At 44.7% G+C, this 25,946-nt stretch overlaps 1 protein-coding gene across 1 annotated transcript in view; it reads left to right on the forward strand.

Moving 5' to 3' along the window:
• The window catches only part of TANGO6 (transport and golgi organization 6 homolog), a 178,950-nt gene that overhangs the window by 115,990 nt on the left and 37,014 nt on the right, over positions 1 to 25,946 (forward strand). The window contains exons 13-14 of the mRNA XM_030204644.1: positions 3,017 to 3,523; positions 7,041 to 7,098. Coding sequence (XP_030060504.1) covers positions 3,017 to 3,523; positions 7,041 to 7,098 — 565 coding nt within the window. The remainder of the gene's footprint in view (positions 1 to 3,016; positions 3,524 to 7,040; positions 7,099 to 25,946) is intronic.

Raw genomic sequence — 25,946 nt, forward strand, 5'->3', positions numbered from 1 at the left:
CCATTGATCGTTATTCAATTTTGGGGTTTTGCCAGGTTCTTGGGGCCTGGATTGGCCGCTGTCGGAGACAGAGTGCTGGGCTTGATGGACCTTTGGTCTTTTCCCAGCGTGGCAGTGCTTATGTACTTATGATATTTCATTTGTGGGAAGAAGGCTGACATGTGGCAGTGTGTCTTTTAGTACTTTTGGTTTTGGAGAGTTGGTTGATGTGCAGTGGTGCAACCTCTAAGTCTATCCCTTTGTGGGAAGTGGTTGGTATGCTGTAGTTGTGAGAAGTTGCTTGGTGTGCCATGGTACACCCTCTAGTGCTTTTGTTGTGGGAGTTGGTTATTGTGTAGTGATACATCCTCTAGTACATAGGTTCCGGGAAGTCAATTTAATGCTAAAAAATGCAGGGCCATACATTTGGGCTACAAAAACCTTAGGTACAGTTTAGGAGGTGAAGTACTTCTATGCACAAAAGAGGAGTGGGTGTTGATCGTATGTGATGATCTTGAGCTGGCCGAAGAGGTAGAAAAGGCAATGGGAAAAGCCAGAAGGATGCTTGAGTGCATAAGGAAAGGAAGGGCTAGCAGGAAAAAGGAGGTAATAATGTCTCTTTATAAGTCTTTGGTGAGACCTCATTTAAAGTACAGTTCTGGAGACCACTCATTCAAAAAGATATAAATAGCATGAATTCGGTCCAGAGGGCAGCTACCAAGATGGTCAGTGGTCTTCGTCATAAAGCATATGGGGACAGATTTAAAGATTTCAATATGTGGAAGAAACTACCTCTTATACAAACCAGCATAATAGTGCCACCAAAACTTATATCTATGGTGGATATTTCTATGTTAATGTTTGTGTTTTGTCTGCGTTTAAAGAGCACCCTCAGATATTCCCACCATCGTCACTCACAGATAAATTACTGTTTTTTGTGGTACGGCATCTCATTCATTGGGTTGTTCCTTATTTTAATTTATTGTATCCCAATTCAGGTGCCGTTAATTTGGTGCAACACTCTACCAAATTTTTAATTTCTTTAAAATAACACTTTATATGTGTGTGCCCAATACCTCATAAAGCTACAAACTGTTAATCTCAACTGTACCACCATATAAAGACTGTTATGAGAAATAACCAATCACTTATCTGAGTTCTGTATTGGATAAGTGCCCCGACTGCATCAACATAGTCCACTTTGTCCTCCGCCTTCCCCTGAAGACGCCCGACACCACGGGTTTCACTCGTCTTTCTTCAGGGACTAGGGTTAAGGCGAATCAGTTCTCAGCAAATGTTCAATACCCACTGAATTGGGATACAATAAATTAAAATAAGGAACAACCCGATAAATGAGATGCCGTACCACAAAAAACAGTAATTTATCTGTGAGTTACGATGGTGGGAATATCTGAGGGTGCTCTTTAAACGCAGACAAAACACAAACATTAACATATAAATATCCACCATAGATATAAGTTTTGGTGGCACTATTATCCTGGTTTGTATAAGAGGTAGTTCGTACTTATTGGCCAGTGAGCAACGGATACTCATTTGGATTCTACTTTGGAAGAAAGGCAGGAGAGGGGAGATATGATAGAGACATTTAAATATCTCCATGACATAAATACACGGGAGGCGAGTCTCTTTCAATTGAAAGGAAGGTCTGGAATGAGGGCGCATAGGATGAAGGTAAAACGGGTCATTCTTAGGAGTAGCCTAAGAAAATACTTCTTCAAGGAAAGGGTGGTGAACTTGTGGAACAGCTTCCCAGGATCTCTAAGTGAGAGGAAGAGATAGTAAATGGCATGGATGGGTAAAATGTTATGGACTTGATATACCACCTTTCTATGGTGCCTCCAAAGCAGTTTACGTACTCTATGCAGGTACTTTTCTCTGTCCCTACTGGGATCACGATCTGTTTTTTGCACCTGGGGCAATGGAGGGTTAAGTGACTTGCCCAGGGTCATAAGGAGCTGCAATGGGAATTGAACCCTGTTCCCCAGGTTCTCAGGCCCCTGCACTAACCACGCACGAACACAAACTGATTCAAACTTAATCACGTCATTCGTCCACGCTGCGCGGCCGAGAAGAGGACTTCGGCTGGTGGGGGTTGGGGTCCCCCGCCAGCACAAGTACGTGACGGCGGCGGAGGAAGGTTGGTGGCGGGAAGGGGGGCTCGAGAGGGTCACGGCAGGGGGGTCCAGGGGTCAGGAACTCCGAGGGGGGGTCTGGAAATCGGAGGGAGGGTGGTCTTTGCAAATCGGAGGGAGGGAGGGACGACGACCCTGGAACACGGAGGAAGGGGGGACACTGGAACTGGGTGGGAGGGAGGGGCCCCAGGCACACTCTCTCTCTCTCACAGACACACACTCGCACATTCACTCTCTCAAACGTACACACTCCGAGGAAAACCTTGCTAGCGCCTGTTTCATTTGTGTCTGAAACGGGCCTTTTCTACTAGTATTTCAATAAAATTTAAAAACAAAAAGGAAGTACCGCCAGGCTACCGCAGCATCCCAACAGTAGTTCCCATCCTCAGTGCACCGTCATATCCAGCGCTACAAAAATATATTTATTTATTTATTTGCTTCTACCACCCTCTCCATGAAAAACATGCTTCCTGGTATTATTCCTGAGTTGGCCCCCTTTCAACATCAATTCGTGTCCCATCTGTGGAAAAGGTTTGAAGAGCCTTGGCTCACTTTAGCTAGTTATTGTAAAACAAATTTCTAACCAATTAGATTTTTACCTGAAAATGTTCCTAAATCTAGCCAGTCCGAATTTGTCCAGTTAGGGCCTTTACCGCTGTTAGTGGCTGGGGATTTCTGCCTAGATTCGAAGAACCAGAGCCAGGGAAACACTTGTAGCTGCCTTTTTTATTTTTTTTTTTGCCTGGCTAAATTTACTCACCTGCTGAATGGAGGGGGGGGGGGGGTCCATCGTCATCAGTAGTGGGAAAATTTTGAAAGCAAAAGTCTGCTGGTTAAACCTTTGAATCTCCACCTTTAATATAAGCGATCATTCTTCTTTTTAGTTGAAGTCTGATGACTTTGCTGTGATGAAGCAGCTGTTGCCTCTTCTGGAGCAGATATCTTGCTTGTACCCAGACCCAGTCATCCAGGAGCTTGCATCTAATCTGCGCATCAGCATTGCCACTCATGGAGCCTTCCGGGCAGGGGCCCGGAACAAGGGCACCCAGAGCCACTCAAAACAAGAAATGGATGGAGGTGCGACAGGGAAGCAAAGCAGCTCACAGCACAGACGCAGAGCTAACCTAGAGCAGCCACAGAGCAGCAACAGTACCATCAAGTCAGACAGCCCAAGAGAGAATCCTGCATCTGGCTGTGGGCCAGAAAGTCATGCACATAGAATCTGCAAGATGGAGCTGTCTTCCACCTACGCCCCGGAACAGCTTCAGGAGATCTTTACATCAGCCTATGATCCTGCAGTTCCTGTGCGTGCTGCAGCCCTAAGAACTATTGCAGACTTAATACAGCAACGAGACTTTCAGGTCCTAGGGTTGCAAGAAAAAGTGCTTAAGGTAAGGAGAACGTGGCATACCTGCAGTCTTCTGTATATGTGTTAGGGGAAGGAGAGCGTGGCAGGCTTGCAGCTGCATATGCCACAGGGCATGGCTACTAGTGGATCACAGAGCCTTCCAATGTCAGGATGCCAGGCTTTTTGGCATCACTTCAGCTTCCCCCTCCCCTCCCCTCATACCTAGGTCCGGCATCACTACAGTTTACCCAACTCTACCCCTCCTCACCGGTCCTCCATATGCTGCAGTGAATCATGGCAAGCAGAGCACTGGAGGCTGCCACTCTGGCTGCAGAACCTTTTCTCTGCCACATCCCGCTCACAGGAAATTGCTTTGGAGAGGCAGAACGCAGCACAAAAAATACTTCACCAGTCAGAGAGGCCTTCAATGTTCTCTCTGCCACGACCTGCTGCAGCTTGTGGAGAACCAGCAGGGCAGAGGGGGGGAGTTGGAGTAATGTCAGATACGGGCGAGGGGGGCAGGAAGGGAGAGATGCCGAACTGGCTGGTTGAGGGGGGGAGCAGATGGAAAAGAGAGTGAAAGAGACAAGCAAAGGGGAGGAGGAAGAGAGAGGAGAAATACTGGCCTAGGGGTGAGGGAGAATGGATAGAGATTGGACCACAAGAGAGAGAGGGGCAAATGCTGGACCAGCAGAGGGAGGAAGAGAGAGATGCCAGACCACAGATGGGGGGAGGGTCAGGGGTAGGGGAGGGTGCAGGAGGAAGGGAAGACTGAAGCTGGACATGGGGAGGGACAGGGATACAGAAGAGATGCTGGCTGTGGAGGGAACATAGGGACAGGGAAATAAAGGAGCAATATTGGGCACAAGGGGAAGGATAGGGACACAGATACTGAACATGGAGGGAGGCTAGGGGCAGGAACACAGAGGGTAGATGCTGGACAACACAGATAGAGACACACAGAAAAGATGAATGCTGGACGTAGAGAAGAAATGTGAAAAGGACAGGAGACCCTGGAGAGAAAAAAACAGAGAAAAGCAGAAGATAGACACTAGGATCAAAGCAATACTTGGACAACAAAGTATGATTTTTTTTCTGAATTTATTAATTTTAATATGTCAGCTTTGGGAAATGTGCATTCCCCTTTCCCCTGGTCTCCACTACCTTGAGAGCAATGGTGCCTTATAACACCATGAGACATGATGTGCACGCAGAAGTTTACGGACCCTGGGTTTCAGATAGCCGAAGTTTCTGGACCTCTACTTAAAACATTTGAGTAGCCCCTGCCTTAGAGGAAGGAAAACATGCCATGCTTTTAATCTTCTGTATATGCCCTATGTTTGTGTTTATTGAAAAGCTTGATGTGCTGCTTTTCAAAACAGGAATCTAAGTGGTTTAGAAAATATAATAAAACAATACAGAAAAGAACTACAACTTAAACATAGGAAGAAGAAAAAAAAGAAAGGGAGGAAAGAGAAGAAAGGAAAAAAGTTAAAAGACAGGGACCACGTGCCACATGACTACCAACCAACTCAGGTAACACTGTTAATGGCAGAGTAAAAAGGTGGGCTTTTAAAGATGCCCTGAATCTGAGGTAAGCTAAGCTCAGGAGGGAGAGAGTTCCAGAGGGTGGAGGCAACAAAAAAGAAAGCAGAATGGTGTGTTGATACTAACACTGAAGGGACATACAATTGATCTGCAGCAGAAGAGGTTGGTAGCGAATGATGATAGAAGGGTAATGGATTTGATATACTGCCTTTCTGTGGTACCGATAAAGCAGTTTACATATATTCAGGTACTTTCTGTGTCCCTAGTAGGCTCACAGTCTAAGGCCCTCATGATCAAAAGCAAACTCTGGTGCTAGAGGCTGTTAATGCCATACTAGCGCCGGAGTTTGCAGCCGACCCATGATCAGAGCCCTCGAGCGCCTGAAACAGCGCACTCGAGGGCTCTTAGTGCAAGTAGCATGCACATGCATGCTAAACAGGGCTCTCAGTGCAATTAGCTTGCAAATGCATGCTAATCAGCGCTTAACGCATTCATCCCCAATGATCAGCGGCCAGCGCGCCAAAGATTGGGTCTCTGGCTGCAGCAAAATCAACACCAGCTCCGAGCTGGCGTTAGACTTTGCGGATCATTGGGGAGGAATGGTGAGCCCTGTCCAGCATGCAGTTGCATGCTGGCAGGCCCCCGTTCCCCCCCAAAAGCGAACGCGAACAGGGGGCTGGAGGTCCGGTGGGTCTCCAGCCCCCCCCCCCCCAAACCCCCACAAAATGTCGTGGCCGCCGGCCAAACGAAACCCTCTGCCACCCAGCGACGGGGGGGGGGGGTGCTGGAGGTCCGGTGGACCTCCAGCCCACCCCAACTCCTGCCCCCCAGCGTTCCGTGGTGGGTGACAACCCCCCTCCCGGCCCCTACCTTTCATTGGAGGAGGGACGCAGCATGCCTCTTCCAGTCGACGCCGCTTCAAAATGGCGGCGCCCAGCCCCGCCCATTGCATCCTGAGATGCGCAGGGCTGGGCGCCGCCATTTTGAAGCGGCGTCGACTGGAAGAGGAGGGAGGCAGGCCTGCTGCGTCCCTCCTCCAATGAAAGGTACGGGCCGGGAGGGGGGTTGTCACCCACCACGGACCACCAGGGATTTAAAGAACGCTGGGGGGCAGGAGTTGTGGTGGGCTGGAGGTCCATCGCTGGGTGGCAGGGTGGGAGAGGGTTTCGTTTGGCCGGTGGCCACGACATTTTGTGGGGGTTTTGGGGGGGGGGGCTGGAGACCCTCCAGCCCCCATTGTTCGGGCCTCCAGCCCTCGTTGTTCGACCTAGGCAGGCTGTTTGACAGGTTTGGGCTTTTGACAGGCCAGACCTGACAAACAAGTGCGGGAGGATTGTGCTGAGCGCATGCTCAGGCGCAATTCTCCCGCACTTCAACATGATAATCAAAGATAATAGCGCTGCTTAGATTTGCATGCATTATCTTTGATCATCGATGCAGAAAAGCCCTGCTCTGTCCCGGCGCTATTTTTAGAGCGCTGTTTGGAACAGCGCGGGGCTTTTGATCATGAGGGCCTAAGTTGTGTACTGGGGTAGTGGTGGAGTTATGTGACTTGCCCAGGGTCACAAGGAGCTGCATTGGCAATTGAACCTGGTTCCCCAGGTTCTCAGTCCAGTGCATTAACCGTTAGGTAGGGAGGGATTCCAGAAGGGAGCAGCTGACCAGCACAGTCTCCCCACAGAAGTACCCCGATGATCAAAACTAATTGTGTTCATAAATTTGCATTCTATTACTTTTGATCATTGGGGTGTTGTTTCCCCCACGCTGTTTGAAACGGTGTGGGAGAAATGGGAATTTAGCAGGGACTTTTCTGAATATTTTTAAGACACTCTGTTCAGTGAAATAGAGCAGATTGAGCAGGGCTGCATTTGTTTGTCGGCAGTATATTTCATTCTGGGAGCTTGATGTTAGCTGGGAATTCCCTGTACATCAGCATTTACTGCCTCACACGTGCCCCTGTACCCCTCTGCCGTACCTGTGTGAACCTGCTTCTCTGTTGTATCTGCTTTCAGATCCTCCTGGAGAACCTGGAACATGAAGACTCCTTTGTTTATCTTTCTGCTATTCAAGGTAACAACATTTGTCTTTGTCAGAGTTTGGTTCACTTCACTTGTTTTTATTTCTGAGTTGGTTGGAAAGTTACTGTTCATTTGCTGGACTCAAGTTACTCAAGTTCTTGATGGGCCCTCCCAGCCCGGGGAGCCATTTCCTTCCTGATCTCAGCATCCCGCAGCTAAACTCTGTCTCAGGTGACAGAGGAAAGAATAGATTTTCTGTTAGAATCACAGCCCCACCCCTTGTTTTAAGTTTTCTCTGAGAAGCCCACAATGTGATCCCATTGTATCATTAAAGAAAGACTCACTTTCCACAGCCAATCTCTGTTCATCTGTCTTGGGCAATTTTTTGCAGGTATCAAAGGGGCTATTGTAATCCAAAAGGTTACAAAAACTGCAAGTTTCCGGTGTGAGCTTTTCCTAGCAAGGTGAATCTGCCCTCTTAGACCTATCTCCTGGGACAGAGAAATATCCAGAGTACCTGAATGTAACTCACCTTGAGCTACTACTGAAAAAGGTGTGAGCAAAATCTAAATAAATAAATAAAGATTCCATGCAGAATCTCAAAGTGTAGCAACATTCCATGTAGAACCCCAAAGAGTAACAAGATTCTTTGGGGTGCAGGAGTGACCTAGTGGTAACAGCACCGGTCTTCCAATCCAGAGGTGGATGGTTCAAATCCCACTGCTGCTCCTTGTGATTTTGGGCAAGTCACTTAACCCTCCATTGCCTCAGGTACAAACTTAGATTGTGAGCCCTCCTGGGACAGAGAAATATCCAGAGTACCTGAATGTAACTCACCTTGAGCTACTGCTGAAAAAGGTGGGAGCAAAATCTAAATGAATAAAAAATAAATATATTTTGCTTCCTCTGGTTGTTGAAATTGTACCTAACATACGGCACAATGAAATGGAGAACAACTGTGTAAGAGCTCTACTACTACTGATCATTTCCCTCTGTCCCTAGAGGGCTGACAATCTAAGTTTTTGTACCTGGGGCAGTGGAGGGTTAAGTGACTTGCCCGAGGTCACAAGCAGCTGCAGTAGGAATCGAACTCATGTATGTTGTCAGGATCAAAGGACACTGCACTATCCGTTAGGCCACTCATCAAGCTGTGGGGGGGGGGAGTGAGTGGCAATCTTTCTTTCTCTCCTGTGACAGAGAGCTCAGGCTACTACTACTACTACTTAACATTTCTAGAGCGCTACTAGGGTTACACAGCGCTGTACAATTTAACAAAGAGAGACAGTCCCTGCTCAAAGAGCTTACAATCTAATAGACAAGTGAACGGTCGGTCCGATAGGGGCAGTCAAATTGGGGCAGTCTGGATTCACTGAACGGTAAGGGTTAGGTGCCGAACGCAGCATTGAAGAGGTGGGCTTTAAGCAAAGACTCAGCTTCTCTTTCTTGAACCCTGGGTTTCCTGACTCCATTTGGCTCTCTGCATGAGGTCTCTTTCTCTCAGAGCAGTCACTTGTCAGCAAAGCCAAAGAATATATTTTGTAATTGTTCCTTTGGGCAAGACATTAACAAACCTGACCTTTAAGCTTTTGAGCCTCATCAAACAACTGGATCCAAATGAATCTTTAGAAAGATTTTTCTCTGTTTCATTGCTGAAGCCTTTTGGAAATTCCTGCACCAGTGAGCGGAGCGGTAGTGAGGGAGAGTGCAGGGCAGAGACTTTCTGTAATCTGCAAAGCCCTGGCATGTATCACCAGGGAATGATGTGCAAAGCAACCTGCTGACAGCCATGCATAGAATGCCTTGACTAATGTCATAGAATGGGTTCATTCTGCTATTAGTATTTAGGAGGTAATTTTAGGTTTGGAAGGTAAGCTGGTGTCTATGTGTCTGTGAGAAATCTTGCCTAGACCGAAGCCTGCCATCATTTACACAGCAGAAATGTTAGCGTGAGCATATTTAATAAATCATGTGCAAGAATTACAACCTTGCCTGTAATCCACCTAGACTCAGCCCCTGAACAGCCCACAGGCAAATGGCATAAAAGTCCTCGCTTTAACCCCTGAGGTAATTTCACAAAAATCATTTAAAACTTACCTACTTAATGGTTATTGATTTGATTGACCACGAAAGAAACAGTGTCTGGAAATGAATGTACAAGAAACGGGGCAGACGTTTGATAGCTTTGTGAGTGTCTAATAACTTAAGTTACGCCTGATTCTATCCAGCTAAATAAGATGTATAAAACCACTTTGCCAGTGTCAGTTGTAGTTAAAGCAACGGAAAGGCCTGTGTCTGATGCTAACAGAAGACTAAAGAATAAAGCTTGCTAGAGGTTTTTTGCCTGCTTCTTTATTGGAGAAATTTTGATAATATGTATAAATAAGAGGAGCTTTTTGGACCAATGAATGAAAAAGAATTAGCTTAATTTCGGAGGTCCCTTTTCTCCTCATTAATTATGTAGAGCATTCCGCCAGAACCGATATACTCATATCACCCCTCTCCTCAGGTCACTTCACTGGCTTTCGATCAGATACCGCATTCAATTCAAGCTTCTCCTTCTTACCTACAAATGCACTCAGTCTGCTGCCCCTCACTACCTCTCTACCCTCATCTCCCCTTACGTTCCCACCCGAAACCTCCGTTCACAGGATAAATCCCTCCTCTCAGTACCCTTCTCCACCACCGCCAACTCCAGGCTCCGCTCATTCTGCCTCGCCTCACCCTATGCTTGGAACAACCTTCCTGAGCCCTTACGCCAAGCCCCCTCCCTGCCCGTCTTCAAGTCTTTGCTTAAAGCCCACCTCTTCAATGCTGCGTTCGGCACCTAACCCTTACCGTTCAGTGAATCCAGACTGCCCCAATTTGACTGCCCCTTTCGGACTGACTGTTCACTTGTCTTTTAGATCGTAAGCTCCTTGAGCAGGGACTGTCCCTCTATGTTAAATTGTACAGCGCTGCGTAACCCTAGTAGCGCTTTAGAAATGTTAAGTAGTAGTAGTAGTAGTAGCATTGTGAGAAAGTACTGAGATGTTTTTTTTTGTGGTGTCTACATTAGTTTAAAGCGTACAGTTGGCGTAGACATATGAATACCTGTAGGAAAGGAGGGACAGGGAGATCTGATATGACACTTAAACACCTGACAGGTATTAATATACAAACAAATCTTCTCCAGAGACAGGAAAGCAGTAGAACTAGAGGACATGAAGTAAGGTTACAGGGTGGTAGACTTAGGAGTAACATCAGCAGAGGGTGGTGGATGCCTGGATTGCCCTTGGAAACAAAAAACAGTGGCAGAATTCAAAATTGTGTCGCTTTAACACAGAGGATCATTGTATAGAAAGAGGATTCATTCAAATCAAAACGTAAATGACCTCATACCACTTGACATGTCATGATGGGCAGGAATGAGGCTTAGGCAGCAACTCCAGTATTGGGCAGATCTCTGTGGTCTGAGTCCTGGAAAAGGCAGTGAGAGAGCAGGATTAAATCTGCGTATTTTATATCGCATTCATGTCATATGCTGTGTATCTCAGTGGGGGAGGGGAAGACATCTTAAGATTGAAATTAGCCAACAATATGTTTGGATTATTGATTTGTTGGTTTAACGTATTGATTAATGAATGTGACTATGCTGGGCTATAATAACAAGCCTTGTTAGCAGACCGAATCTACAATCATTTACTATTTTACTATGTCCTCATCTCTCAAGACTCTGATTATAAATTGGAGTTGGCTTCACATTTGGTTGCATGGAAGATGCTATTTACTGCTCCTCCTCCCCTCCCCCATCCTTCTACTTCCCAGCTTGAATAGGGTCTGACATCAACGTAGGAAATTCTGTCTTCCATTTTTATTTCTGTTAAGGTTATCAACAGAAATCAAACAAAATAAAACATGGAAAAGAAAATAAGATGATACCTTTTTTATTGGACATAACTTAATACATTTCTTGATTAGCTTTCGAAGGTTGCCCTTCTTCCTCAGATCGGAAATAAGCAAATGTGGTAGCAGATAGTATATATGAGAGAAACATCAAAGCATTACTTTGACAGTCTGACAGAGTGGGAGGGTGGGGGTATGCATGGGGACATCAAAGCATTTCATTGATATTCTAACAGAATGGGTGTTGGTAGGTGAGAGGAGGGTAATAAACAGAGAAATACAGCTTTATGTTTTATAATGAGTTAGAAAACCCAGATCCTTATTAAGTCCTGTTTGTTGGGTGTCAAAATATTCAATCATTCTTATTTCAAAGGTCTTACGTTCCTGTATTGTTTTAAAATTACCTTTCAGTATTCTTACTGTGAAATTTGTGCATTTGTGGGAAAATGTGGGGTAGAAATGAACCATAAATAAATAAATAAATCACTGGTGCAGTGTTCTGGTCTAGTGAAGTGTTGGCCCACAGGGGTGGGGGCCTGACTGGCACTGGCTATTTTCATGTGATGTCTGTGTAGACACCCAACAAACAGGACTTAATAAGGATCTGGGTTTTCTAACTCATTATAAAACATAAAGCTGTATTTCTCTGTTTATTACCCTCCTCTCACCTACCAACACCCATTCTGTTAGAATATCAATGAAATGCTTTGATGTCCCCATGCATACCCCCACCCTCCCACTCTGTCAAAGTAACGCTTTGATGTTTCTCTTATATATACTATCTGCTACCTCATTTGCTTATTTCCGATCTGACGAAGAAGGGCAACCTTTGAAAGCTAATCAAGAAATGTATTAAGTTATGTCCAATAAAAAAGGTATCATCTTATTTTCTTTTCCATGTTTTATTTTGTTTGATTTCTATAGATTCTACATGGAATGTTGCTATTCCTCTAGCAACATTCCATGTAGAGGTCGGCCCTTGCGGATCACCAATGTGGCCGCGCAGGCTTCTGCTTCTGTGAGTCTGACGTCCTGCACGTACGTGCAGGACGTCAGACTCACAGAAACAGAAGCCTGCGCAGCCTTCTACATGGAATGTTGCTAGTGGAATAGCAACATTCCATGTAGAATCTCCACTAGTAGCAACATTCCATGTAGAATCTCCAATGGTATCTATTTTACTGTCATAGTAATGCTTGAATGTCTTCACTTATATACACTGTCAGCTAGCACATTTGCTTATTTCCGATCTGAGGAAGAAGGGCAACCTTCGAAAGCTAATCAAGAAATGTATTAAGTTATGTCCAATAAAAAAGGTATCATCTTATTTTCTTTTCCATGTTTTATTATGTTTGATTTCTATTGATAACCTTTAAGAGTGGACTAACACGGCTACCACACCTCTCTACTTATTTCTGTTAAGAAATATGGTTTTGCTATGCTGTGACTAGTGTTATCGTTTCTTCTTCTGAATGGCACAGAGAAAGAATTCCTGAAAGTTATTATAAAGGTTTGGGAAGATCCCTTAATAAAGTGTGAAATGGTGAGGGAGGCTTTTTTGTAACTGATTGGACACAGCTTCCATTTCCCTGTGGCAAGGGAACCCATCTGCATCTTTTAGTTGGGAAGATTTCTTCTCAAACACCTCAAACGCTATGCTTTATCTCCAAATCGAGTGAACTTATGTTTTCGGAGTGGATGAGTTCACTAGTTTCCCTTGTTGCACATACTTGAGCTATGGTTGTGGGCCAGAGACCTGGCATGATAGCACACTGGAATCAGCCCAAAAGACTCTGAGTATAGGCCATTCGCATTGGCACATACAAAAGAATCAGTTCACCTCCATATTCACGCTTAATCCACACTTGGTTCCTATCTAAAGATTGAGGAATGCTGCGAAACCTCCCTCAGTTGTCCTCATGTCTTTGGACCACCTGTTGCTTTGCTGTTACTCTGAAGTAGTGAGATTTTCGGAACATTGAAAGGGGGGCATCTGCTGACAGGCTGCCTGTATCACAAAGGAAAGTACAAAGCAAGGAAATCCTCTACGATGACGAATCAGAGCAGGCAAAAGTAGAGGCTGACCAAAGATGAATCACCACTGGAGATCTGAATCCAACAGTCATTAAACACGTGTAAAACAAAATCATTTACTTAGAGAACCCTCAAAAAGCAAATGACTCTTTGTGCGTATGCAGCTGAAGGACAAGGCTGGGGGATGTGCATCAGCTTCAGTCCTCTGCTTATGTGCTTTTCTTTATTTCCTGTATATTTTTCTGAGTGCTTTAGCCACGGAATGGCCTTTTTGAAAACTGCCCCATCTTTTATGGACATCATACCACTGGATGTTCCTGGGGGCTGGGTTTGCAAATGAATAGTACTTTATTTATTTTTTATAAATATTTCAACAAACCAATCAAACATAAACTCATACGGGAAAAGCTGGTTCTGCAGATATACAATCAAGAAGGAAAAAGAAGAGCAAGTCACAAAATTAAGTAACAATTGCACAGAGCTGAAGATGGAATCGAATCACTATTTAATGAGAATTTTCATTCGCTACCACCAGCAACAAGCCAGAGCCCAGAGGGAATGGCAGGCTCTTGGAAGCCAGAAAATTAGTCAAATCTACTGAACTGACATTTCAACTAAACCCCCAGTTGTAATAGCCCTGGTCTCAGTAGGATACATTACTTTCTTTTGTGAAACTTCTGCAAAAATATTAATCTTGAACATCAGAAACAGCTTATCACAATGCCTAAAATACAGCGTTAAGTATCCGATCTTTGTCAGATGAGAAAGCAAAAGTCACACTTTCAGAATCAAAACATTCAAGAATTGCATTGATGTTTCCTAATAAAGACTGAATTTTCAGACACCTCCCTTGGTTATTGCGAAGGCCAGACTATCCTACTCCTTTTCGCTGTTACTAGTTTGACGTAGGGATTATTGGTTCCTCCTCCTTTTGTGGTAGTTCCATGTTGTTCATTTGTATCGATACCATCTCCCAGACTTTGAGGCTTTTTTTTTAACCACCTGGAATATAATAAATCTAGTAATAAGTGGAACCAGTTTTGAAGAGATACCTAAGACCAGTGCTTTTTTTGTGCCGGTACGCACCAGTACAACGTACCGGCACCTTTTCCCTGAGGTCCGGCTCACTTGCTTCTCCCGTTCCTGCTCACACTCTCCAAAATCTTTTGATTACCCGGTCGCAATTCTCCTCTCTCCCCTGCCCTCCCCTCTCCAAGTCGCGGTGAACCTGAAGTGAAGGCAGCAGTGCTGGACAGTGAAGGCAGCAGGAGAATCGCTGGACTTGGGAGGGGAGGGCAGGGGAGAGAAGAGACATGCTGGACATGGATACAGGGAAGAGGAGAGGAGAAATGCTGGACAGGGATACAGGGGAGGGAAGAGAGAGGAGAAATGCTGGACAGGGATACAATATGTCCAATTTAAGAATTTACATCTGCTGTCTTATTTTGCACTGGGTATACTGGAGCTGTAACAGCTTACAGAAATTATCTCTATATATAAAAGGCACCACCAACGTTCTATGAAGCCTCCAGCCGGAAGTGTGAAGGGGGAGAGATAACCGGTTTCCCCATGAGTGTCTGCCCCGCCCTCGCTCTCTCTGTAACACAAACAGTGAAGGAAAAAACACAGCAAAGCATGAAATCAAATCGCTCTCTCTGTAACAGTGAAGGTCTCAGAGGGGGGAGGGGAGAGAGGGCAGAGGCCAGGGACACACACACTCCCACATGCACACAGAAGAAAACCTTGCTAGCCCCCGTTTCATTTGCATCAGAAACGGGGCTTTTTTACTAGTTTATAATGAAAACAAATCACGTTATTTTTTTCTCCTAGACTAGTATAATATTTTCAAGGATGTCTGTTTATATGCGCCATGGCTGGTATAAGGGGTGTGGCTAATATGGATGTGGCAATAAAAGGGGTGGAGCCATATGTGGTGACCCCGCCCATAATGAGTACCGGCACCTTTTTTTCTACAAAAGCACTGCCTAAGACCTTGGTTACAAATTTTTTCTACGTATCTCGAGGTGCTGTTAGTGGTACCTTTAAGGGCTCCTTTTACAAAGCCACAGTAGCGATTCCGGCGCGGCAAATGCGACAAAGCCCATTCAGTTCTTAGTGCAGCTTTGTAAAAGGAGCCCTAAGAAAATTCAAAAATTTTAACAGCTTGACAAACTATCTAGTTTCAGTCGTAAATTGCTAACATCCTTAATCATAGAAACGTAGCATCTGAATGTTTTTAAGTTCTTTTTTAGAAATTATTTGAATCAAATCAGAAGCATTCTTATCCACCATTTCTTCCTCCCAGCCAGCCTTCTGGACTAACCCATTCACTTGCGCTATCTTAGCCTTCTTCAGCTCCAGAACAGCTTTCTAAATGGCATCAAGCGTGATCACAGCTGAGCGTTGAATCAAAAACTGTAATTATAACAGACCATCAGTTCCAGAACTCACAGCCGCTGTCTCCAAGCTTTGATTCTATTCATACTAAGCCTTTTATCGTGGTAGGTCAAACATCATGGAACAGTCTTCCTCTCTCTCTCTGGCTAGAGCCATCTCACCCAATCTTTCTGCTCTTAAAACTTTCCTCTTTCAAGACGCCTTTGGGTCTTAGAAATACTACCATCCTATGCTGCCAGGGATCAATGATTGCCGCTTGGGAGAATACCTGCATCTTTTCTCTGTCCTGTACTATTTCTCGATTACTGCACTATGTACAATGGACTTCCCCTCTGTACTGTACGTTTCTTTAACTCTATTTCAGTAGATTTTCTTTTTAATTTGTTTTTAACAATTGTAAACAGCTCGGAAAGTTAAGTCTCTAGGGTGGTATTTCAGAGTTTTAATAAACCTGAAGGCCACCTACCTAGCCTCTGATATTTCCTCTTCTGCCCAAGGCGGTATCCCCTTCACCCGAGCTAGTTTACCTGCAGCTGTCTCACACAAAACTCCTTCCACTCAGCTCCCGTTCCTCCACCAGCACTCCAGCAACTTCGGCAGGGGTCCAGTCGGAAGAGGCAGCAAAGAAGCTTGTCAATGGCAGCCATCCATTATTAAATTGGACTTGGGGAAAATCCACAATTTCTGGGATAAGCAGTATAGAATGTTTTGTACGTTTTGGGGATCTTGCCAGGTATTTGTGACCTGGATTGGCCACTGTTGGAAACAAGATGCTGGGCTTGATGGACCTTTGGTCTGTCCCAGTATGGCAACACTTATGTACTTATCTCAGGGGCATTCTCATTTCTGCTCAAAGATGTTCTACACCCACCTCCCACCGCATCTCAAGCAAACTTGACAAAGATTCCTTCAAGTCTGCTGCTCGTTGCACTGAAGAATCCATCGGGCTCAACACTGGTACAGACCAAGTCTTGTAAGAATAGATCTGGGTTTTCCCCTTGTGTTTGCCCATAATAAAGGAAAAGACAGAAAATGCCCAGTGTACGGCGGTGGCCAAAAACCAAACAGGATGCTAGAGCTTGTTAGGGAAGGGATGGAAAATAAGACAAAGAATATTATAATGCCTCTGTGTTGCTCCATGGTGTGGCCTCACCTGGAGTATTGTGTGCAATTCTAGTCACCGTATCTCAAAAAAGATATAGCAGCATTAGAAAAGGTTCAAAGAAGAGTGACCAAAATGATTAAGGAGATGGAACTCCTCCTCTCATGAGGAAAGGCTTAAGAGGTTAGGGCTCTTCATCTTGGAAAAGAGACAGCTGAGGCGAGATACGATTGAGGTGTACAAAATCCTGAGTGTTGTAGGATGGGTAAAAGTGAGTCGATGTTTTACTCTTTCAAAAAGCACAAAGACTAGGGGACACTCAATGAACTTACTTGGAAATGCTTTTAAAATAAAAGGAGAAAGTATTTTTTCACTTATTGCCAAAGGATGTGGTAACAGTGATTAGTGTATCTGGGTTTAAAAAAGGTTTGGACAAGTTCCTGGAGGAAAAGTCCATAGTCTATTATTGAGATGGACATGAGGGAAACCACTTCTTGCCCTGGGATTGGTAGCATGGAATGTTGGTACTATTTGGGTTTCTGCCAGGTACTTGTGACCTGGATTGGCCACTGTTGGAAACAGGATACTGGGCTAGATGGACCATTGGTCTGACCCAGTACGGCTATTCTTATGCTTTTATGAATGTGCCTCACAGCTCCCAAGCCGTCTTGACTCCACCCCCTACATAGTCCTTTTAAATGTTCCATAAGAAAAAGCAGCCAGAAAAGGAGATGCAGATGTATGAAGGTGCTTGACTTTAAGCCGTTTTCAAAGTGAAAGTGTGCATGTATTGCATCAATGAGGGTAACACTTTGACTTCCATTTTAAAAATTTGGGCAGAATTTGCAAGTAAAAATTGCCCACAGATTTTGCAGCAATATGAGCAGTCTGAAAATTACCCTGAAGCATAAGACTTAGGGCTAGTTCAGTGGCAGGATCTGGGGTTCATTCCAAGCTCGGGTCGATCATCGCCTGGGCCAACTGTACGGAGAAGGAAGTCGTCATAATCATCACACAATGGTGACACCTAGTGGCCAAATTTAGAGTGCCTGCCTGCTGGGTTTCAGAGGGAACCATGGTCAGTGGCTCTGTGCAGGGCTTGATGTGAGATTAGATTGAACTAGAAGCCCAGAGGAAGAGAAGGAGAAAAGCGGGCCAAAAATGCAATAGTCCCCCCACACTCCCAAAAGTTAACTGAGTTAGTCTCACTTCACTTGGCACCGCCAGCGGCATATGTAAGGGAAATGTTTTTGGCTCCTGTATGATTATGTCCATTTAGTTTTAGTTAACTATTTCCTCTTTTAGGAGATCCATTAGAATCAAAATATAGTTTCTTCCTAAAAATCTTTGAAAAAATGCCAAGGTTATCTAAGTTCGGAAAGGCCTTATTATAAACTGGGACTACAGACTGTGGGAACTGACAAAAGAGCATAAGAATACTGGGTCAGACCAAAGGTCCATCTAGTCCAGTATCTATTGCCCCCCCTCCCCCAGGTCTACCTTAATACCTCCAGGAAATTGTCCAAACCTTTTTATAAACCTGGAAGAGAGGACTTGGGGAGCAGAGCCCAGCCCTGCACATTTCATTTCTCTCCATCCCAGCATTCAGCAGACAATTTTAAAAATCCTTGTGGGAAGGTGAGCAAATAAAACACATCTTATTCTAGCTGGTTAAGCAGCTTTCCTACCTTGTTTAGAAAGGGAAAAAAATATCTTTAGAAATGTGAGGTGAATGTACAAGATAAACCACAGTGACAAGTCTTTTGCTGTTTTGGGTTTTACAAATTCCTACACAGAATAAACTAAAAATAATTAGAAACAGCCTCTGTGCCACAAGCATGCAAAAGCAATGCTATTTTTAAAAAAGAAAGGTAACCAATATATTGTTGATTCAGCACGGTGTACTTTAATAAGTACTTTAGGAGTTGTGTAAATTACATGTGCTGCTTTCTTGGGGAGAAGGGGGAAGGGAAGTTAGTGCTGGCAGTCTTGCTGGGAGTGAACTTACCTGACATCCCCTGTAGTCAGTCGGGATGGGTCTCACTCACACTATGTCCTATGGCTCCCGCTTTTGCTTGCTGACCACTGACTCGCTCATGTAGTGCATACACAAAATGGCACATCTTCACGGTACACTATTTAATTGAGTGGTGGGCAGTGAGCCAGATAATGTCATTCTTGGAGTGCGGGGAGCAGGGGTAGTCATAGGCCAGCGTCAAGAAGGGAGAGGTGGTCCATTGGAATTGCATCGGGAGAAGGTGCAGCCGGCAGCAGAAATGAAGGGAACACGGTAAAATTTAAAGTCATTTTTGTTTACTGCGGAGACAAGGTTATTTTTACTGTTCCCGCGGGGCAGTAACGACTTTAATTTCTGCATCCATGGTAATTATTATTTACATTTTGCCATTACCGCAGGTAACCGCGTGTCCCCATCCCAATGTCATTCTCTAAGGAAAATACCTGGTGTATGTGAATGTAATTCACTTTGAGCTACTCCTGAAAAAGGTATGAGCTAAATCCAAATTTATTCATGCCTTCAGGTACTTTGCCATTTTGTCAAAATTGGCATTTTTGATTTTGAGAACATTGATCTTGGTGTTTTTGGTCTCTGCCTTAGCTTCTATATCAACCACCCAAACGTTGAACACACAGAACCTGAGCTGGACCATCCAACCTAATTTCATTCATATGTTCAGCAGCGCTAACTCTGTAACTTGCACCACTGAGTTTTTTTTCATACCAGCAACTGCACTGGTAATTCTGTTTAAGGTTAGGCCTTCAGTTTCACAGGCCTAATTTTAAATACGTAATTCATTCATTTAGAGGGGCAGGTATGTTTATCCCACGCATTTTTGAATTCCATTACCGTTTTCATCTCCACCACCTCGCACGGGAGGGCATTCCAAGTATCCACCATTCTCTCCGTGAAAAAATATTTCCTGACATTTTTCTTGAGTCTGCCCCCCTTCAACCTCATTTCATGTCCTCTATTTCTACCGCCTTCCCATCTCCGGAAAAGGTTCGTTTGCGGATACAGGTCCATATCATTACATGGAGAGATTAGCAGTATTCACCAGCTGAAGCCTGCTGTGCATTCCAACAGTAAAGTTCTACTTACAGCTGGCTATTGGGTCTGACTGTGTAATTTAGACCCATAAATGGTCATTTTAGTTGACCAATTCCAGCTCACATTCTGCTTTTGTAGGGCTATAGCTTGATACAAGAGCTTACTTCTGAAACTGCCAGTGAATCACAAACCCACTGGAGCCTTCCCCTGGAGGTATTTATGAAAGATGTATCATCTTTCAGATTTTTTTTATTCTTTACACAGTACAAGGAGGTGATTGATTGTCAAGCTACATGTATCATCCCTGAGCCTTTCAGAGCTTACCGGTTTCAGTAATCCAGAAATACTGATTCCTCAAGACTTAAACTTTGACCATTCAGAAAGCCTCCAAGCCTCTCACCTCTCACCCCTTAGCTTGAAGTTAAAAGGTTGCAACATCTGACAGATGGAGAGAGTTCAAGAGTCAATAGCCTGAAGATTCCTAAATGTATAGGTGGAGATTGGACGGGACTGGGGGGGGGGAGGGTGTTTAAGTGTGAAGGTTAACAAATGATGGGCAGAGAGAGGAAGAACTGAGGTGCAGAAACTGGAGAGTGAGCAGTTGGAAAAGAAGACAAGATCAAGACAGTGGCCATTCTGGTGAGTAGGTAGTAGAGCGCAGCTGAAGATTGATGGAGGTTAAAGCAAGAAACTAAGAGACATAAGAGTCAAAGATGTCTCTTAGTTTCTTGCTTTAACCTCCTTCAGTCTTCAGCTGTGCTCTACTACCTACTCACCAGAATGGCCACTGTCTTGATCTTGTCTTCTTTTCCAACTGCTCACTCTGTTAAGGATGTCTTGGAAGATCCCTCTCCATTCTGTCTTAGGGTCAGGGCTGTGAAAAGAGTCTGATGGGAAGCTTCTCAGCATTAATGTTTACAGCTTTCAACTGGTATAGAAGAGATACATGTAATGGACCTTGTTTAGAGATGGGAGCCTCTGTGAGTTCAGCATTATGAAGGAGGCTTTATATCCCCTTGAAGGTCCATTCCTACAACCTTTTTTTTCCATGGAGGAGATTGGTGAGTGCATTAACTTCATCTTTTGCAGAAAGCAGAGTTCTGTTCTGGCTTGGAATGTCTAGGGAAGTGGTCAGAAAAGCTTCCTTGCTACTCTTTCAGATGAAATACTTTTCTCTAGAGAGGAAAGCGTGCAAGATTCCTGCTTAAGGTGCTCTTCTGTACTTGGAGCCTGAGCTTAGTCCTGAGGGCTGTGGCCTTTCTTCTTTTCAAGCCTTGTAAAAGCATGACGGCTGATAAGGGCCATATGGCCCATCCAGTCTTCCCATCCTCAGTAACCACTAATTCCTCCTTTTCCTAAGAGATCCCGCATGTCTGTCCCACGTCTTCTTAAACTCGGACACAGTCTTCGTCTCCACGACCTCCAACGGGAGGCCGTTCCAAGCATCCACCACCTTTTTCATGAAATACTATACCCAACTTGTCATATCTAACAGGGGTTGGTGCCGGCGGGATTGGCAGGGGCGGGGGTGTGAACTTTTTGGGCGGGTTTTGGGGACGGGTAATTGGCAACACTGGTGCTACTCCTCAGTCTCAGTTGGGAGTGTGGAGGGAGCAGACCTCTGCAATGAGGCCCTGTTCAATTCTGTGAGCAGTTTTTTTTTCCTGACCTCCCCAGGTACTACTTAAGTAGTAAAAAGTGTTCAGCTAGATTTAACCCAAAATCCTTATATTATGTGTTCCTGTTTGTTGTTCAAACTTTTACTGTTCACTGTACTACTTTTTTTGATATTAAACCTGTTAGTTTATTAGCTCTGTTGTCCTGGACAGACTAAGAATCCTGGCAGTTTGTGTTCTTGGTCTGTGGGTGTTTTATAGGTACTATGGGACTTCTAGGGTTGTGGCCCCAGTTCTCGTAGAAACCACCAGAGGAATAGTTTGCAGGTGGCGAACTTGTCCAGAGCAAGCGAGCGGGTATAGGGTATGCCAGTGTAGGGGCATGTGCATAGGTGCAGGTGGCCCTGGGCATTGCTGGGCCAGACCTTCCAGGTGGCCCCAGGGTTAGCCCAAGGCATGACAAACCCCTTTTCTCGTGGCCATGGTGGGATTGTCAGGCTCAGTGCGTGAGATGAGGGTCACTATCCACTTATTGGTTCAGTTTTATGTTTTGGGGGTTTTTTTTATCGGCAGCCTCCAGACACAGAGTACAGTGAATGAATACAACAGCAACAGGGTCCCCTTCCCTGTTCAGTTTCTGTTTGGGTAGTGTTAAGAGATTAGCTGCATGCTGATGGCGACTGGCAGTGGCCATCAGACACCGGATATACCTGACCTAACATGAGAGCAACCAGATGACCTCAGCAAGGGGGAGCAGCAGGACTCACCTGTTTGGAGTCCCACTCCTGGAGGGGAAATCAAACTCTCCGTGGGCAGGGCCAGATGCCTCACCAGCTGAAATCCGGTGGATCTACATGGAAGAGTAACAGCAGTGAGAGAAATAAGTAGAGTGACAGGAGCGGGAGGCACAGCACAAGAAGGGTTAATTCCAGCTGCAGAAAGTGGAGATGGAAATGGGTTGTATTCTGGGCTCCAGTCCATTCTCTGTTCCGAAGCCAGAGGCAGGATCCACAACCTGGATTGGGCCCAACTCACCCTAGGTGACATTGATGGATATGTAACTGCCTTTGAGAAAATGTACTGCCTCAGTGAGGTTCCTGAGAAAGGACTGGGTTCACTATTTAGGAGGAAAGCTCACGGGTAGAGCACTCGAGGCATTCCAAGGATTGTCCATGGAGACATGCTCCCAGTTTGAGGAGGTGCACAAAGCTTTGTTGCACATAACACCGTTTTAAAATTATTATTTCATTTATTTAAAGAATAGTTATCCAACACCCATAACATCCATGTGAAAAAGTATCTGCCCCTAAACTTAATAACTGGTTGCTTTACCTTTAGTATACTTTGATAGTAATTCTCTGTTTTTATTGTTTTCTCTTTGAGAAGTTTATTTTTAATTGTAATCTGCTTTGCAACTCCTGAGTTAATAGAACATAAATCTGAGTTCCAGGTCTGGCTCCAGCCAGATCCCAGAGCAAGGCTTACATGTCTCAAATCAAAAGTTGGCTTACCTCATCCAAGTCACGGTCGCTAGACATAGGTTGTACAGGCATATGCTGGGGCTAAAATATTCATGCAGTCTGTCTGCACATGGATTTCTTATTATGTGGCCCACTGTATAGAATGTTTGTACGTTTGGGAAGCTTGCCAGGTGCCCTTGGCCTGGATTGGCCGCTGTCGTGGACAAGATGCTGGGCTCGATGGACCCTTGGTCTTTTCCCAGTATGGCATTACTTATGTACTTAAACGTGGACATTCCTGCAGTAAGACTTCAAAATCTCTTATCAAACAGTATCAGTTTACAGTTTTTCATAGAAACAGAGAAGAATGTAGGCAGATAAGGACCTTTTGACCTATCCAGTCTGCCCATCCATGCCATCTACTCTCCCTATCACTCCCTTACAGATCCTATGTACTTGTCCCAAGCTCTCTGGAATTCAGATATTGTTTTTGTTTCCACTGCTTCTACCGAGAGGCAGTTCCACAAATTCACCATCCTTTCCATGAGAAAGTATTTCCTCAGATTACTGCTGAGTCTGTCCCCTTTCTCCTTCATCCTATACCCCCTCATTTCAGAGTTAATGAGGTCTCACCAGAGTCTTATACAGGGGCATCACCACGTTTATCGTACTGGCCATTCCTCTCCCTGTTCATCCCATCATTATTTACTACTCAGGAGTTTAGCCGAGATTGGGTGGCAGGGCTGGTGGTTGGGAGGAGGGGATAGTGCTGGGCAGACTTATACGGTCTGTGCCAGAGCCGGTGGTGGGAGGCGGTACAGGTGGTTGGGAGGCGGGGAGAGTGCTGGGCAGACTTATACGGTCTGTGCCCTGAAGAGGACAGGTACAAATCAAGGTAGGGTATACACAAAAAGTAGCACATACGAGTTTATCTTGTTGGGCAGACTGGATGGACCGTGCAGGTCTTTTTCTGCCGTCATCTACTATGTTACTACTACTACTACTTATCATTTGTAAAGCGCTACTAGACGTATGCAGCGCTGTACACTTGAACAATCTAATTAGGACAGACAGACAGAACAAACAAGAGATAAGGGAATATTAAAGTGAGGATGATAAAATAAGGGTTCTGAACAAGTGAATAAGGGTTAGAAGTTAAAAGCAGCATCAAAAAGGTGGGCATTTAGCCTAGATTTGAAGACGGCCAGAGATGGAGCTTGACATACCGGCTCAGGAAGTCTATTCCAGGCATATGGTGCAGCAAGATAAAAGGAACGGAGTCTGGAGTTAGCGGTGGAGGAGAAGGGTGCAGATAAGAGAGATTTACCCAGTGAACGGAGTTCCCAGGGAGGAATGTAGGGAGAGATGAGAGTGGAGAGGTACTGAGGAGCTGCAGAGTGAATGCACTTATAGGTCAATAAGAGGAGTTTGAACTGTATACGGAAACGGATAGGAAGCCAGTGAAGTGACTTGAGGAGAGGGCTAATATGAGCATAACGACACTGGCGGAATATTAGTGGTGCAGCAGAATTTTGAACAGATTGAAGAGGAGAGAGATGGCTAAATGGGAGACCTGTGAGAAGCAAGTTGCAATATTCTAAGCAAGAGGTGATAAGAGTGTGGATGAGGGTTCTGGTACTGCGCTCAGAAAGGAAAGGGCGAATTTTGCTGATATTATAGAGAAAGAAACAACAGGTTTTAGCAGTCTGTTGAATATGTGCAGAGAAGGAGAGGGAGGAGTCGAAGATGACCCCAAGGTTAGGAGCTGATGAGACAGGAAGGATGAGAGTGTTATCCACAGAAATAGAGAATGGGGGAGGAGGAGAGGTTGGTTTAGGCTGCTTCCATCAACTTAACAATCAAAACCCTAATTCCAAGGAACTTGTCATTGTTTACTTAAGAGCCGCAATGTTCATTCTGCGGAATTTGGGCATCGTGAATAATTAACCTGAATCAAAAAGCCAGGTGTTCAGTTTCTTTTTAATTGCAAGATCATCACGTTCCAGTCTAAGCTCTGACAAAAGATAATTCCAAAGATTTAGAGTCTTACTAATAGAGGATTTCTCCAGAATCACCAGTCTGCCCAGTGCCAGTAAGATGTCCGTCCGGTATGGAAGTAGATTGTATTGTTGTAGGCTTTACCGCTGCCAGATGACGCTATCACATAAAAGTGCATAACATAGTAGATGATGGCAAATAGAGACCTATACGGTCCATCCAGTCTGCCCAACAAGGTAAACTCATAATGTAAGGTATGATGTGATACTACATATGCAAATTAGAGAACAGTGATTGAAGAGTGCAAGCCCTGACACAAAGCTTAAGCTCAAATCGTGATCACGTTAGTGTGGTCTTATCTGGGGAAGAGTTTTTCAAATCACATTTCATTGAGATAAGTAAAATATTTTTTTTTAATAATTGCATATATCTCCTGCTTCCATCAAGAATTTGAAAAAAATCTTTTTGATATGATTAAATTGATTAAGGCTTTGAATGAAACTTGTGATAGACATGAACAGGTTTCCATGCCTCATTATGAAAATCCCCCCAAATATATGTGCCCTACTGATTCAGTAGTTGTCTTTTGTAAATATATGCAGAAGTGGTTTGTGGGAAGAATATTTTGTAAAGGTAACAGGCACCAGCAGTGACCCCCCAGTAGCACACAGACTTACACTTGTTCCCAAGAAGACGTAGATGTGTGTATTTCCTAGAATATGCATGTATATCACAAGTACTACTACTACTATTACTATTTAGCATTTCTATAGCGCTACAAGGCGTACGCAGCGCTGCACAAACATAGAGGAAAGACAGTCCCTGCTCAAAGAGCTTACAATCTAATAGACAAAAATAAAGTAAGCAAATCAAATCAATTAATGTGTTCAGGAAGGAGGAGAGGAGGGTAGGTGGAGGCGAGTGGTTACAAGTGGTTACGAGTCAAAAGCAATGTTAAAGAGGTGGGCTTTCAGTCTAGATTTAAAGGTGGCCAAGGATGGGGCAAGACGTAGGGGCTCAGGAAGTTTATTCCAGGCGTAGGGTGCAGCGAGACAGAAGGCGCGAAGTCTGGAGTTGGCAGTAGTGGAGAAGGGAACAGATAAGAAGGATTTATCCATGGAGTGGAGTGCACGGGAAGGGGTGTAGGGAAGGACGAGTGTGGAGAGATACTGGGGAGCAGCAGAGTGAGTACATTTATAGGTTAGTAGAAGAAGTCAGAACTGGAACACCTGTGCACCAGCTTATTAGCATGCTCATATGGCTGGCTAAGAGCCCTTTTGCACGGGTAAGCATACTGTATAAAATTATCAGCAGACAGTATATTAGATGCAAATGAGCCAGCAG

This window comes from Microcaecilia unicolor, chromosome 5 (assembly GCF_901765095.1).
Source record: "Microcaecilia unicolor chromosome 5, aMicUni1.1, whole genome shotgun sequence".
NCBI lineage: Eukaryota > Metazoa > Chordata > Amphibia > Gymnophiona > Siphonopidae > Microcaecilia > Microcaecilia unicolor.